The sequence below is a fragment of the Athalia rosae genome, chromosome 6 (genome assembly GCF_917208135.1).
Source record: "Athalia rosae chromosome 6, iyAthRosa1.1, whole genome shotgun sequence".
Classification (NCBI taxonomy): Eukaryota; Metazoa; Arthropoda; class Insecta; order Hymenoptera; family Athaliidae; genus Athalia; species Athalia rosae.
In genome coordinates, this window is record NC_064031.1 from 13,966,141 (window position 1) to 13,981,780 (window position 15,640).

General features: G+C 41.5%; 1 protein-coding gene across 2 annotated transcripts in view; it reads right to left on the reverse strand.

Annotated features, from left to right (window-relative positions):
* The window catches only part of LOC105687602, a 91,780-nt gene that overhangs the window by 57,123 nt on the left and 19,017 nt on the right, over positions 1–15,640 (reverse strand). The window contains exon 2 of one of the 2 annotated variants that reach the window (XM_048657334.1): positions 8,672–8,674. The exons of the other annotated variant lie outside the window; for it this stretch is intronic. Coding sequence (XP_048513291.1) covers positions 8,672–8,674 — 3 coding nt within the window. The remainder of the gene's footprint in view (positions 1–8,671; positions 8,675–15,640) is intronic. 2 annotated transcript variants of the gene reach the window in all.

A 15,640-nucleotide genomic window follows, 5' to 3' on the forward strand; every position in this document is an offset into this window, starting at 1 on the left:
TACTGTAGAGATTGAGCTGCAACGATAACTACTATTATGCTATAAGAAGCGAGAAGATGATAAAGCTTTTATTGATCAGAATTTCGACGATGGTTAGAAAAAAAAGTACTTGAAAAAGAACGGAGCGCTGTACTCGAAACGAATGAGGTATATCAAATTACGCGCCATGAGTCAACAACGTCATTCGAAAAAATTCTGATTATTCTAGAATCATTTTATTCAAAAGAGCAATTCACTGTATTGTATCCGAACAAAAGATTCTGCGTCGGTCGAAAGCAGAGTGTTATTATATCTATGCAGCAATCAAATAGAGACATGATTCATCTGTATATTTATTGTCGCATGACGTTCGTTAAATTGAAGAATGATGAGATTAGCTCATGGTTGTTATCCCATTGACCTAAAATTTATTCTACTTATAAATCTGCAGCTGGTACAGAACGAAGGAATTTCTGCATTAGGGTGCCGGCGATATTTCGTGCTCGATATTTTCCTACACCCCAACTATCTCGTCCCCCAAAAAGTCAGTGTTTGCTTGGTCAAACGGCAATAATAAAAAAAAAAATATAAATTTTGCAAGGGTGGTTGACAAAATAGTCCAATAATTTTCACTGATTGTGATTTTATTTCACCTGTAAAATGGGAAGCGCGCGAGATTTTGTTAGTTACAGACCAACGTCATCTTAGAGAAGAAAAAATGGTCGCCGATGGCGTGTACCGAAATAGGAAAGTAATGTGTGATAAATATAAGAGCTTCCTCGCACCACCGTATTTTTATCCCGTATATTCTTGGTCCCTTTTTTTTTTTTTTTGGGGGTATGGAAAAGATATGTGATACTGAACGTATGAATGCATGTATGTATGTCACATATTTTCATATACGCTTCCGCATTATTATATTTTATGTCCGCCCTGCAGAGTATATCTGCGTGCTACAATTTCACACGACATACAGGGTGTTTCGCCTCGAGGGACATACGTATAAGTTTTACACCGTATACACGTCTACCTGCGACCATTTTCACCTGCAGTCAGCTAGCGAATTCAATTTGATTATATTCAAATTACCCTCATTTTTCTAGCTCTGGAAAATTCCATTCCCCTCATTGGTTTCGACGTTTTTCCCCTCATTAACGGTGAGAAAAAATCGAATAAAGGAAAAAGGTTCTTTTCAGTATTTTCATCGAACTTTCGCACTCGTTATTTTCACAGGCGGATACAAACACGTAAGAAACTTAATTGCGATTCGTATATATCAATTTCGAGTCCCTCGATATCGGAGAGAGGGGTGGAGGGCGGGGGCGATAAAAAGACCGTCTAGATCGAAGGGCTGAAAACAAAAAAAGAGGGAAAGTGGAAAACGAAAATGGACCAAAAGAGCGGGCGTCGGCGAAGTTTTTTTCGTTACGTATACATAAAACGTAGTCACATGGTGTCCGAGAGCGCGCGCGCGCGCGCGCGGTCGCTGATATTGAGGTATAAAACGAGCGGATAAAAGCGGAAGAAAAAAAAAAAAAGGAGCCATGAAAGATGTAAAAAAAATGGAGGGAAAAAATTAAATTGCGCCCCAGCCGTGCCTCAACATGTTTATATATTAAATACCTGCATATAAAAAATACGTGTAGCTAGTCGGATGTTCGTTCGTCGTTATTCAATTAAATGAAATCCTCCGAACCGGGGATAGCGAGCGAAAAAATGAGACGGAATTTTTCTCACGAATTTGGATCGTTCCATAGGATACGAAATGAAAAAGGAACTAAATTTGAAAAATAATACAAAAAGTAAGTGAGTATGAAAAGTAGTTCGAGATGACAATGAATGTCCCACTATACATGCACTTACGATGTCTGTGTTTCGAAGCTAGACCGTATGTAAATGTTATGCTATGTTATCAGTCGTGGAGGGGATGCACATTGTTCTCATCTGCATTTGAAAACTGCGCGGTGTGCGCGGTTCGCTTTAATTCTTTGCTATATGTAGGCCGCTTTCAAATATTTCATTGCTTCCGCTCGTTTCATTCTTCAACATCCGGAAGGCATTGCCGCTCCTCAAATGAAACGATGGTCCACGCGAAAAAGAGGAAAATTAAAACGAAAAATTAACAAATGTGACGCCGGTGACATGTACGTACACGCGCGATGCACCCAATATTAATTAATCCGCGCATCGCCGCAGACGCATTGAATCGTAGGAAGTGATTTTTTTTTTTTTTTTTCATTTATTTCAACAACGTAACGAGCGCACCTTGTGTTGCGGCGTTCCACATTTTATGCCACCAAAAATGACTGTTCCATTAAGCATGAAAACGGATAAGTCGCCCTCAGAAGTAGAGGAGTAAACTGGAGTAAAATGCGAGTTGAAGAAAGAAGAGAAAGAAGAAAAGAAATGTATGACGCGTCGTCAGCCTTTAATCGGCTTTCTTTTTGACGTCTTTCAAGCTTCAGGAATAAGTCACGAATGTCTGTCTCCCTTTGTCTCGTTTATACTTCAAGATCAGACGCAGCTGATGCAGGTGAATTCTAACATCTTACACGTATACACAACTTTCCTCGCTCATCCCTCGAAAAATTTTCTTTGCTTTAGTCCACCCTAACGGCTCCTACACATCGTCAGTCCTCCTCTTCATCTTTTACACCCTGGTACCGACTATAACAGACTTTTTTCTCGGGCGGCTGTAATCGCACGATTGGTCGTTTTTTCATCTTCTTTTCCTCCCTATTTTTTTTCTTTCTTTCGATAAAAAGTGCGGACAGCTGCTGCTGCTGCGCGTTTTCGAAACGTTTATTTTTTTCGTTATTTCAACTGAATTTTTTTGCGGGCCTTCCAAATAGTCGATGGCCAGCTATCTGCCGATACGTTGATGATCGAAACGATTATTTTTCTCTCAAAATATCGAGTGAAAAAATTTTTGCCACCTAATGATTACTCGATCGATTGCATGAGCAGATGATTTTGGCTTTCAGATTTGTATTTCTGAGCTGATTATACATGAGATTACTCTTAAAGAGGCAACAAAAAATTCGATTTTTGAGCAAAAAATGAATCATTGTTTTAATTGGGTTTAATATGCTTTTCTGACGTATTTTGACCTCAGGAATCCGAATCTGAAAGAAAAATTAATCCATCTCTAAAATTGACCGAGTTATCGCCAATTTTCAGCTTTTTCGGGTCAAAAATTAAAAATTGATTCTTTAGTCTATCCAAATGTAATTTGAGTTCAGGAATCCGAATCCGGAAGAAAAATTGATCTGTCTGCAAAAATGACCGAGTTATCCCCATTTTTTCGCATTTTTTGGCATAAATTTGAGGATATCTCGAAGGGAAAAAATCGTAGCTCAATTTGGACAACGGATTCGTGTTCCTGAGGTCAAAATACATCAGAAAAGTGCCATACGATCAATTTTAAAGAATAAAAATTTTTGGTCAAAATTTGAAAAAATCGTAAGGGGTACCCCTTGGAAAAATCTCAAATTTTGGTCAAAAATTTTTATTTTTTAAAATCGATCGTATGGCACTTTTCTTACGTATTTTGACCTCAGGAACACGAATCCGTCGTTCAAATTGAGCTACGATTTTTTCCCTTCGAGATATCCCCAAATTTATGCCAAAAAATGCGAAAAAATGGGGATAACTCGGTCATTTTTGAAGACACATCAATTTATCTTCTGGATTCGGATTCCTGAGCTCAAATTTCATCAAGATAGACTGAAAAATGAATTTTTTATTTTTGACCCTAAAAAGCTGAAAATTGGCGATAACTCGATCAATTTTAGAGATAGATCAATTTTTCTATCAGATTCGGATTTCTGAGGTCAAAATACGTCAGAAAAGCATATTAAACCCAATTAAGAAAATGATTTATTTTTTGCTCAAAAATCGATTGAGTAATCATTAATTATTTGCTGTTGGAAGCAGAAAAATTAAGACATATCGATCGGTTTCAGTCGTAGACCCACTTTGATTCGTCTCAATCCATGCATGGGTCGAAATATTCGAATTTCTCGGCTACAAGGGAGCTAAACTGGAGTCAGGTAGCCACGGGCGCGCGGTTTGTTGTGGGGCGTCACCTCTGCTCAGCCCCCAAGGTGACGTCTCACAACAAAGCGCTACCCTGCTGGCTACGCTGACCCCAGCAAAGCTCGGGCTCCCTCGAAGACTGAGAAACTCGAGTAGTATCCCACTTGATTAATTATTTATCAAAAAAACGAGTGGGCTAACTCGAAATATCAAGTAAAAAATTTGTTCCACATTTAAAAAATGTTCTTCTTCTATAAGGTACAAATTCTACCTCCATGCTGAGAAAATAAAGAAAAAAAATTCTTTCAACTCACCCTAGTATACGTGTCAACTATAGATATATGCCGAACGTACGGTGCAACAAGTATTATCGGATTTGGTTGATATTAATAATGTGTCTGTAGTTGAAACTGTCCCAACAGTCAAAATTTCCGATAGAGTTGGCATTGCTGTTGTATTCAGTCAAGACATCACGGCTGTGGGAGCAGCAGCCCCTCTTACAGTTTTTTCATGATTTCAGGATGGCGAAAAAATGAGATGGAGAGATGAAAAAAAAATGATGAAGCAAAAAAAAATAATATAAGGAAGAAAAGAGATGTAGGCGGAAAGTAGATGGCGACGATGCGGTCGCTTATTTCTGGAGTAATAACTCACGTGTAGATTGGTACTCGACTCGAGTGCCAACTGTCGCCTCGATCGTCTCTTCCTTTCGTTCGTTCTCGCGCGCGGATCTTGGAATTGATCTGTGAGAATATCAGAGCACAGTTGGTTCGCGGAAAGTGGTTTTGAGGCGTACGAAAGAATTTTCTGCGACTTGTGAAACTGGCAATCGCAAAAAAGACGGTTCAGGATCAACCGCAAACTCGTCTTTTCCATACATTTTTCATCATCCAGTCTCCTCATATTTATAGATATATATATCCATACTTTGAAATTTTTTTTGTTTTTCAACTTTCGGTTTCACTTCCATTATTTCACTCGCGTTATTTCTACTTCAATTATATTCCCGCGTACAGCGAAACCGAATTACTTTCTAATGAATCAGACAGGCGGGATATAATTTATTCAACAAATTTGAAATTAGTATTCGATTCAAGCCGATAAAGGAAAGAGGGGGGAATAATAAGGTTTCCGGTTTATTGATTTCGATTCTGTTTCACCGAACTCTCCTACTTCAATTCCAGATAGGGTTCAATTTCCGGTTCGATTTTAATCACAGATTTTACTCGTCTAACAAATTGTTCGCACCGGGAAATGAAAAAGTGATGACCAATCGAAGCACTCTACGTGCCGTAATGAAAAATGTGAATTTTTACCGAACGACGAAATATTGTTCTCTTGTAATAATCACTCAGGTGTATCGATAATTTTCGCCGAATCATTCGAATATTTCGATCAAATTCTTTAATGTCAATGGCTCCAGTTTCGCACGTTGATTCCAGGGACTTTGTATCGCTGCCTTGATCTTTAAAAAATTATTTTCGCAAGGTAATATAATTTCTGGAAAAAGTCTTAAAAACTCGGAATTCCAGTGTAAATGTATTTTCAAAGCCTCCACCTTTTCGTTAATTAAACGACGAATTCAAGCAGCAACTCCAGTTCGGTGAACGAGAGGCGTTTAATTTTCTCAAAGCCAAATCCTTTCGCATCGAGTATAACTCCGAGAGTTCGACGTTTAAAAATAGATTGCTTCGCTGTACCAACCTACAACAAACCGCACTTACTTACTTCGATAACGTTTAAACGAGCGCAGGTGAAAAGGAACCGCGGAGAATAATCACGGTGGTTGAAAAAATGTGAAAATAAAAAAAGGGGGAAAAAAAAATTGGTTTCGAAACGCGGCTCTTGCGGAGGCCTCGAACAAATTTTTTTTTTTTACTCCACGCGATACTCGAGGTGAAACTAACACCGATAAATAATATTCATCCCTCTAGCCGATGGCCCTTCCAACCCCTGAGCGACTCTGGGATGAAGTACTTCCGATAACGCCAACGCATGCAGGATTATAAGGACGTTTCGGGTAAATCTGATCCGTCACGAGGGGGTGAGATTCCGCTGGGATTGAAACGCTGTGGAATGGAGGGGATCGAATCATGTTTTATAAACGAAATGTTCAAGGGTGGTTACTTATTTATAGTGGAACAATTCAATGTCGCCAGAATTATTAGGATCCCAACTTGAAAAGAGGCACTCGATCCGCTCACTGCGAAAATGATCCCGTACCAAGGGTCATTTATTTAGAGTTAGTGGTTTTTTATAAATTAATCAAATAACAGAGAGACTTTTGATTGCGAGAAAGTCCAGCGAATGACGCGCTGCGCGATGACGGGAGTAGGAATCAAATCGCGAGCACGGCCCGCCGAGGTATGAAATTCCCTCTATATTCAATCTGCAGTTACGTTCTTTGTTATATTTCCGGACCGAATGGTCGGAATTTGAAAAACTTCCGCGCGTTCGATTCGTGTTGAAAACGGGAATATTTTCTTTGTTTGCAAAAAAAAGTTTGTCGTACAACGTGAGCATGGAAAATTGAGGGAAAAGTTTGTTACCGGAATTTGAATACAGAAAAATCGACTGATTCGATACGATAAATTGATCGTTGACGTTATTAATAAAAGTTTTCAGCCATCAGAATCTAAAATTGTTTGAAAAAACCCGACGTTGAGTTGAGAATTAACAATAGGTTTTTTTTTTTTTTGACAGCAAAATGTCCGGAGAAGCAGAGATTCGGAAGGATCGCAATAAAACTACGGACCATTGATGAAAAACCGAAGGACAAAAAAAAAACACAAACCGCTACCGTTACGCGTGTGCAATATTCAATGCTCGCGGACGAACATTTGTGCATAATTCATGTGTGAGGTGTTCTTTGCGTAGCAGATGTCGGGGGTGACCCACGAGGTTCGTGTATTTAAGCAAAGAAAAAAACTGGAGTAAATCGGATCAGTCTCTGGGGTGGAAGTTTAGAGTCAAGTTACACGAGTTCGTACCTTATATTTGATTCAAGATCTTGTTGAATTTCGTACAGAGCCATTGGCCTCAGCATTTTGAAAAGGATACGTACAATTGAGGGCTTAGGGTTGCGGCCAATTTCAATATATCCACTTGGAAGGGAGACCAATTACGGAATTTTTGGTCTCGAAGTTACTACAATAGTTATTACACCTCCATTGCACGAATTCATTTTGGCTGAAAAAATGGTGATATGGTTTTCAAAGAACTAACTTTCACAGAGCATTTGTACGCAACAGTTTTCGGCGCTATAAAAAGACGTGATTATCGCGCTGCGGTGAACTTTTTTTTTTCATTTTTTTTCCGTATATGAGACAATCATATCCAGTTCGTGGATATATCAGACGTTTGTGAATCCAAAGGTAGCCTCAAGGGGGATTTCCTACTAGGGTATAATATCCGAGATATTAAACCCTCGGGGCAATAGGAAATCGACAAATATCTTCAGTTATGTATTTTCCTTCGGAAAACGTGCTCGTGTATCTGTCATTGAAATTTCAAGGAGCTTCAACGAATCTGTAGGTGAGGAAGAAACAAGACTTCCGAAACCTCGGACTGATTGAAATCGATTATCCCGTGAACAATTGTTTAGCAAAACGACTCACATTTTGCGATGAATGCTGATCGGCACATTTTTTTTCACAGCTCACCTACTCAAATTTAAGTTGTCGATTTCGAAATCTTCTCGAATGTCGGAAAAAGCGTCAGCAGCTGAAATGGAGAAATCGTCTCGATCGTATCAATTGAAATATTCAACGCGGTTTTCGGAATAGTCAATCGGTAGAACGCGCGACGCCAATATGATGTATCGAATGCTAATGACATGCTATCATTTTATCTATAGGTAATTATACGAGGGGCGATTCCGTGAAATAATCAGCAACTGTCATAACCCGTCGAGTGTCAGCTTGGCTTCCTCTTCGCCAGAAGCACTACACGCTGTCCTCGTTAACCATAGCCGCCGGTGCGAAATAGCATGAAATTAATTAACAGCTAGCTTGGATGGTTGAGTTAAATTGCGACACGGCGTGAGGCTGTATATTGCCTAGGCTCACGGCCCGATCTTCTCACGAAAACCGAACCCCCTTTTTCCCCCGCATGCATAATCCGAGCGACATCATTCCACGTCGACGAGAAAAAATTATATTATAAAAAATAAAATCAGATTCCAACGAAGTCACGCGTCGGATAAGACCGGGAATCGTGAAAACTGAGCGAACGTTGTTATTACGATGCGAAGGACGACCAATTATTTTTTTCCCATAAAATATAAAATTTGAATTGACGATCAGACTCATAACGGATGACGGAGTGCATTATTCTTGGTAATTGCAATCATTGAGGGTATAACGATGGAAAAAAAAATCCCGTCGTTGATTTCACGGCTGTAAAACTAATCTTTGTTTTCGACGTTACTTTTTTTTTTTTTCAACTCTCCTATTTTTCAGCTCTATTTGTGAGAAAGTTTCTCGTCGCAACTGACAATGGCGCCCGCGAAGAGAAGAACCAGGTGCGCGTAATGTCCGCCCGTAGCAATTAAACAGGAGCGAAACGTGTGCTTACTGCAGAAAATTTAACGGTAATCAAGCGTTAAGTTTACTGCAAGCGTTAGAAATTATTTTCAACTTTTTGCCATTATTACCAGCTACTTTTACGAGTCGAATATTTATATCAGGTATAACGACGATTATATTTCCCCGCTATTCCCCCTCCCGCTGATAAAAATGTCGCCACCTTGACGAACGACACTTTTCACAAATCCTTGAAAAAAATTTCACGCTTTTTTGTGGGTGCTTGAATTATATGTGATTAGAAATTGAAAGCTTTCCGCGGTCGGCTGTGACGCGAAATTTTGCATTTTACTTCAGATCCCATTGTCGCGATTTGGTCGGTAAAAGGATCGTTTGCGATTAAACCTGACGTCACGACGAACCCGATGAATATCCGATATGAGATTTTCGGTTTATACGTCGCGTCCTCGATACCGCGCCTTGAATGACAAACGGAATTTGAAATAAAAAAATCGAAGCTTCTCCACGGTGCGTTGGGCGAGGGGACCGTCTCTCACCCGTGCAAACATCAACCGCGCTCATCGTAAATTTTGAGTAGGGTAATACCGAACGACGTCATCCCGCCGTGTGTATCGGTACAAAATACAATTGAAAATCGTTCAAGCATTCGCGGCAGGAACTCGAGGAGGATATTCGCAATACCCCTTGGGGATACGGATTGCTTTCGTTCGTCACGTCGCCCGAAGGAACGAATGTACGTATAGCTCTACCGATCGCTTTAATGGTCCACGAGAAGTACAATAAAAAAAAATCCAGGGGCAGTACGTTAAAAAATGTACACCGCGTATTATTTTCGGTTACGCTGCTGCTCGTGAAAATTAAGAGGGAAATTTTCGAGTACCGATTTTGCTTGTGGGACCGATCGGAAGAGGGAAGTAAAAGGAAACGTCCGCACCCTGATTTGGTTGCTCGACATTTTTGCGCGAGTCATAATTTATATTTTTCATTCAGAATAATGAAGCATACGGCTATATTTGCATTACATTTTATTAACGGAATGCGCCTTACTCTTCGCTAAAATCAAAATGTCGTCTGTTTCCGTTTTACCTAACAATTAGCGGTACGCGATTTACGTCATACCTAGATCGTAAGATTGGAGAGTGTCATTGTGTTGTCAAGTAATTTTAGAATTCTACCCATACGCATGTACCTACTTTCGTACGTGAAGATTATACATGAGCAAAGCGACGTTAATTGCTACGGTTTTAAGTGTCATGGCTGCGATACTTTATGGTAGCTGTTAATTACTCCATTACCTCAACGTCGCATATTACGTACAATCATTGACTCTTCGCCGGTAATATCCATTGCATGATCGATTTATGGGTAGTTTGGAATCGACGCGCTGAATTCCGACGATAAAAATTTTTTATACATTTTTCAAAAAGTCTGTGACCATATTTTCCCTGGGAAAAACTCACCTGTCAAAACGATTTTCACATACTCGAGAATCCCTTCAACGATCACGATATTTACCTGAAACAGAAAAATACGTAAAATCATTAGAAGCAAGTCGTGTTGTAGTACAAAATTACAGACTTTCTCTCTCCAACGGGTAAGTCGAATTTGGACTGTGGTTTCATTTCATTCGGCCCAACAATTTCGTTGATATATTCGACGAAAGTTTGTTTTTCGAGTTCGAGACACGATTTGACACGGAATGTCCCATGTACGGTCGAGCATTTCACAGGTACGGAGATAATTTTCCATCCTCATATATTTCCAGTGAGTCGAGGTGTTAAGCTGGAGCGGCACACTCCGATTCCCGCTTGAATTTTAAGTGGAACTCTGGAAGGCGGTTATATGTACGCCTACTCTGTAGCGAGTGAATGAATGAAATAGCTAATGAATATGAATATTCAAGCGACGTGACTGTACGCTGAATATGTAACAAAAATTTTCATATGAAAATGAAGAGTAAAAAAAAAAAAAACAAAGAAAGAAGTAAAAAATTAACGTCCAAATATACCGATCAAAATTTCACCGTACTCTTCAACATCGCGATCGCCGCGAGCGAACGCTGAAAATTTCAGAAAAATTAAATATCAAAAAATCAAAAGCTGAAAGCACTCACGACGACGAAAGAAGAAGTAACCCACTCCGATCACGGAGTGACGGGGAAGAGAAATAAAATTAACGAAAATGAGGGAAAAAGGAAAATATCGGCGAAGAAAATCTAATACAATGGAATTCGAGAATTCCTTTTGGCAAAATGGGACGTGGGCTCCACATGCCCACAATATGTGTATACGGGATCCGTGGAAGCCCCGACAGTCGGTCTGGCCTGGCAGACAAATTACCTAATCCCCTTTAGTTTCCTGAGAGCCACAACTTTGTTACCTCTTTATCTTTGATCACGTTTAGCCGGGGTAAAAGAGGCTCGCGGCCCCGTAATGTTAGGAATTTTTTTCCTCTACGTGGCAAGAGGTCGAAGGTTAGCCCGGATGGATTTCACCTTTCGCTTAGAGCTAGCTGAACGCGCATCTAGCCGAAGGGCTGCGAACATTCTTTCGTCGAATAATCGCGTGTTTTCGAATCAGTCCGTCAGCTCCGAAAATGTAAAGCGAGAGAAGGCAACGAAGAATTTTAACGAAAATTTCACAGTCCGCAGAGCCGCGCAAACCGCCTCCTACTTTCACCCCATCGATCGCTATTTGTTCTCGCTAGCTGGTATGCATATCGTACAGGTAAATACCTGGGTATGTAATGACGAACATTGCACATCGCTTTGCACTCCGGGATCAATGACTTCCTAAGGCTGCACGGAGCTCAACACACTCGAGCTGGTTCGGTTGGCGGACATTCGCGGGTTTCTGTTATATACCCTTTTCTTTTTTTTTTCTCTATTTTTTATTCTTTCCTTCCCTTTATTTCTGCCTCTTTACTCTCCCGTTCGATCACCGCGGTTCGCCTACACATCGCCCAGTTTCACAGAGAAAACTTAACGCGAAGAACTAAGAATGAAGAAAATACGTACGAGACTCAAGCCGCCGTTACTACACTGCAATTAGGTTGCCGACTAGGAATCGATTCTCAAATTAACCTGACCTGCACCTCGTGTACACGTATATAGGTACCTATACCTGTATACAGCTGAACGTTCGCCGCACCGCAGTTTCGCTTGCAAAATAAAACTCAGAATTTAGGCATCGATTTTTCAAGTTTTTCTCAAAAAGTTCATAGCGTCGGATTCTATTTATTTGTCGAAGATGGGCTTTGTTATAAAAATTTTATTTTCTTTCGCTTTCTCACCACATAGATTAACGTGGTGTAACGAGATAGGTGTACCGTAATAGTTCGAAGCATACATAATCTATGCACCTTTTTATAGTTATTAATAATTAACTGTATCCAATTACTGCCTGTTAATAATAACTCGGAGAAGAAAAAAAAAAAAAACACTCACCCATGACAGCTCTGTTTTAGCTAGGAGCGAACACACAGCTTGAAATTAAGCATACCTATAATACAGCAGGTCGTTACAGCTTCATATTATATCCAAGTAACGGTGCTGACACGCAATTTTAGCGCTTACTGCCTACCGCGCCGTAGACGTGTACATACGTACACGTAATTCGCCTATGTCTACTCTACCTACTCTTCTGCACACTCTGCGAGAAGTTTATCATCGTACACCGATCTACCCGCCGCGTGAACATCCCGGCGAACAAACATCATCGCGTCATTCGAAAAATTTTGCTCTCCATCTCCTTGAAATATCGTCTAATTTTGGAGCATCTTATCTTTGCTACGTGGGCTCGAATCTTTGCTAAAATCGATTTCGCTCCGAATCCGAGGAATTTCTTTCGTACGTTGAAAAAAAAGCAGCGCGCAACAACAACATCGGCTACATCGCACATTAATAGAGTTGACTAGAAAATTTAATTCACGCGCGAGCGGGAGGCCTATAATTCATCTGGCTTTACAACGTTCGCGTCGGATAGCTGGGATTCTTAGCGCACCGTGTAAGTAACAGAGCTCGTAAATCTCTCGCGTACGGTAAGTAGATATAACGCGTACCGTGTGTATACACGTATACATCGTGTGTGGAGTTACGTTGTATTCGACGGGGTGTAATGTTTGTCAGCGACGGTGTTACAGTCGGTACACGGGCATGTAAGTAGTACATCCGTGCAGTACCTATGTACCCGTACGCCCGAGAGCACGTCCGCTATTGTACCGCACGCTTCCGGTTTCGCGTTATTTTGTTACACCTTCACCTAGTCGGCACTCGGGAACGCGCGCCGGAGTTTCGCGCGTGTGTCCCCGTAGCGTACCTCTCCTCCGAATCCGTCGACTTCGTAATCTGTACAACCGGCACATTAGACGGGGATACGTAGAGCGTATAAAATGATACGACCCCGTACACCCACCCGACTCTACCCCGCTGCCCCGCTAGATCGTTTTCTACCGATGTCTCGGTTCGCTTCTTATTGCCTCCCCGATGCACTTTTATTGCAGGATCGAAGCGCACCTCTCCGACTGCAGTTTGTAAAAAGCCTTTCGATCTTCGACGTTGCTCGGGGTTCCGGTTGTTCCATCGAGGGAGGACAGGGGGTCCGACGGGTGGGTATGGCTGGCTATCGCTGTTCAGCGAATGAAATTAATTCCATCCATTTCTCGCCGTGAGAGATGCAGTTTCAGATATAATATATATCCGGAGTTTGACGATCGTACAACTGCATGGAAGCGCGCACGACCGAAGTATATGTACAGAACTTGCAGCTCCGTAAACCGAGGAAAGGATTATTACGGTCGGTAAATTTTTTCTACGGAGTATCGAGGGCGTTTCTTATCTGAGCGAATAACGCGACGTCGTCGTCGTCGTCGTCGGCGGCTGTCATCGGACTCCAGAATCAACACCGGCGATAATAAGAGCCTCTTCATTACGCGCGGTTGTATAAACGCATACGCGTGGATCTGGAGATCGGGATAAGGAATGTTGAACGACTCGGACGCGACGGTGGGATGAAAATAATCGACGAACTCGTGATCGCGAACTTGAACTTCGACGATGAAAATTCGAGGTTTCATTTCACTTTGAAAAACTCGTGGGGGGGGCCGAAAAATTTTCGTCGATTTTTCGGAGCCAGGACGGTGCCGTTGACGAAGGAGAAGAGTCGTAGACGAAGTCGGATGTGCATGCGAGGCAATTTATACGCTTTAAGTCAGTGAAGTTGACATGGGAATTCCCGTTACTACACATACGCGATACCGTCGCCTTCTCGCGGCCGGACTGTGGTATGCGAAAATGCGCTGCGCGGAATATTGAATTCCGTCTCCTTTCATATCTCCATATGTATGCGGATGTCACATGGGTAATCCTTCTATTTACCCTGTGCTACACGTATTGTGGATATATGCAATTATATGCAGAACGCGAGCCGAGGATTATATTCATTTGACGAAAGATGCGAATTTACGAGTCACTTTGCGAATTTATTATTGAAAAATTGAAATACGCAGGGTCAATTAATCTCTGGCGGCCGGCTGCACGAGTACGAGTAAATTATCCTTGCGGCGCGCGGTCGCGTAGGTTGTCGACTCAACGGGGAAGCGACGTTGAGATTTTTCGACGGGGGAATTAAAATTGGTTGCGGGTAAGAAGCTGCTGCTGATGGAAATTAAAATAATTCTTCGACGTTGTCGCGACGTCCCGCGAAGTGGTTATCGTCGGAAATGAGAATGAAGTATAAAGGACACGCGTGACGAAGACTGCGCGAGCGGTTGACGCGGCATTGAGGAGACGATGACGTGTCTGGCGTCTTCGGGATCGAGAGAAAAGTAATTTTACCAAAGAGCCCCGCCATTCGACGAAGGGGTGAAATACAAATACAAATAACTGTACGCAAAAAAGAAAAAGAAGAAAACGAAAAGAAGAGATGTGAGAGAAAAAAAAAATATATACGATACGATGAAATGGAACGGGAATAGCGAACAGAAATATGAGAGTGGTGGAGTGAAAATAAAAAGAAGAATAGCGTAATGTGGAAGAGAACCGAAAAAACAAAAAAAAAAAAAAAGGCCGAAGATCCGTGGCCGCTGGCTTTTCGTGGTTCGATCTACGCCGGGTCAATATTCTACGTGACTTTTGGGGTCGTGAATAAAACTCCACAGTTTTCTTCGATGATTCGTTCACCTTAACCCTCATAACTAATCCGAGTAGCGGTCGCGTAGGTTCGATGGAATTCAATAATGAGGACGGAGAATGATGCTCACCTTATTCAAACTTCGATAAGAATTATCGTAAATTTTTCGAGGTTTCATAAGTCATCTTGAAATCACGACTACAATCGTCCGCGATGATAAGCACAATCTTACGGTGGTTGCAGAGACCACGTTAACAATCAGATTTTCGAGCCACGCTATCCACGACGTGCACCGGAATTCACTGGGAACGGACGTCGCCGTTTCAGAGGTGTAATTTCTAATTTTTACGCTACGGACGATGGAAAATCTTCGATAATTCTCATCGAAAAATTAAATTTTTAACGGGACCCCGTCCCATCCGATGTATCGAGGGGGGGGAGAATATCGTTAGACAAAATCCCGCGGGTATCTTAGCCCCGATGATCAATCCGACGCGGTGTAGGAGTTCTAATCTCTTACTGCTCCGCGATGGTCCTCGGGGTAGCCGCGTAACCCGGCCTCGGTTGCGTAGGGATGTTGCGCCTATAATATTTGTATTGACCTTCGTCTGGACGCCCGAATCGCCCCACCATCTCGTAATGAAAGGGAAGCCAAAGGGAGACGAAAAAAACCTTAAATGGCTCGTGGAAAAAAAACCGATGTAGCGGAAGATCTGATAAAGCTCGGAGAAAGCTCAGATTTCGAATGAAAAAAATTCTGATGGAAGGTTGAAGGAAGTCGCGATGGACAAAGGATATTGCAGTCTGTGCAGAATATCGAGGTCCTGTTTTTTTTTTTTTTTTTTGGAATTTATGAGTTTTTCTACGCCTTTCATTTGATTCGCAGGTCGCATGAAATTTGTATTCAACCGAAGGTTTGTTTTACCCTTCAGGAGAGGTCCTGTGCTTTTG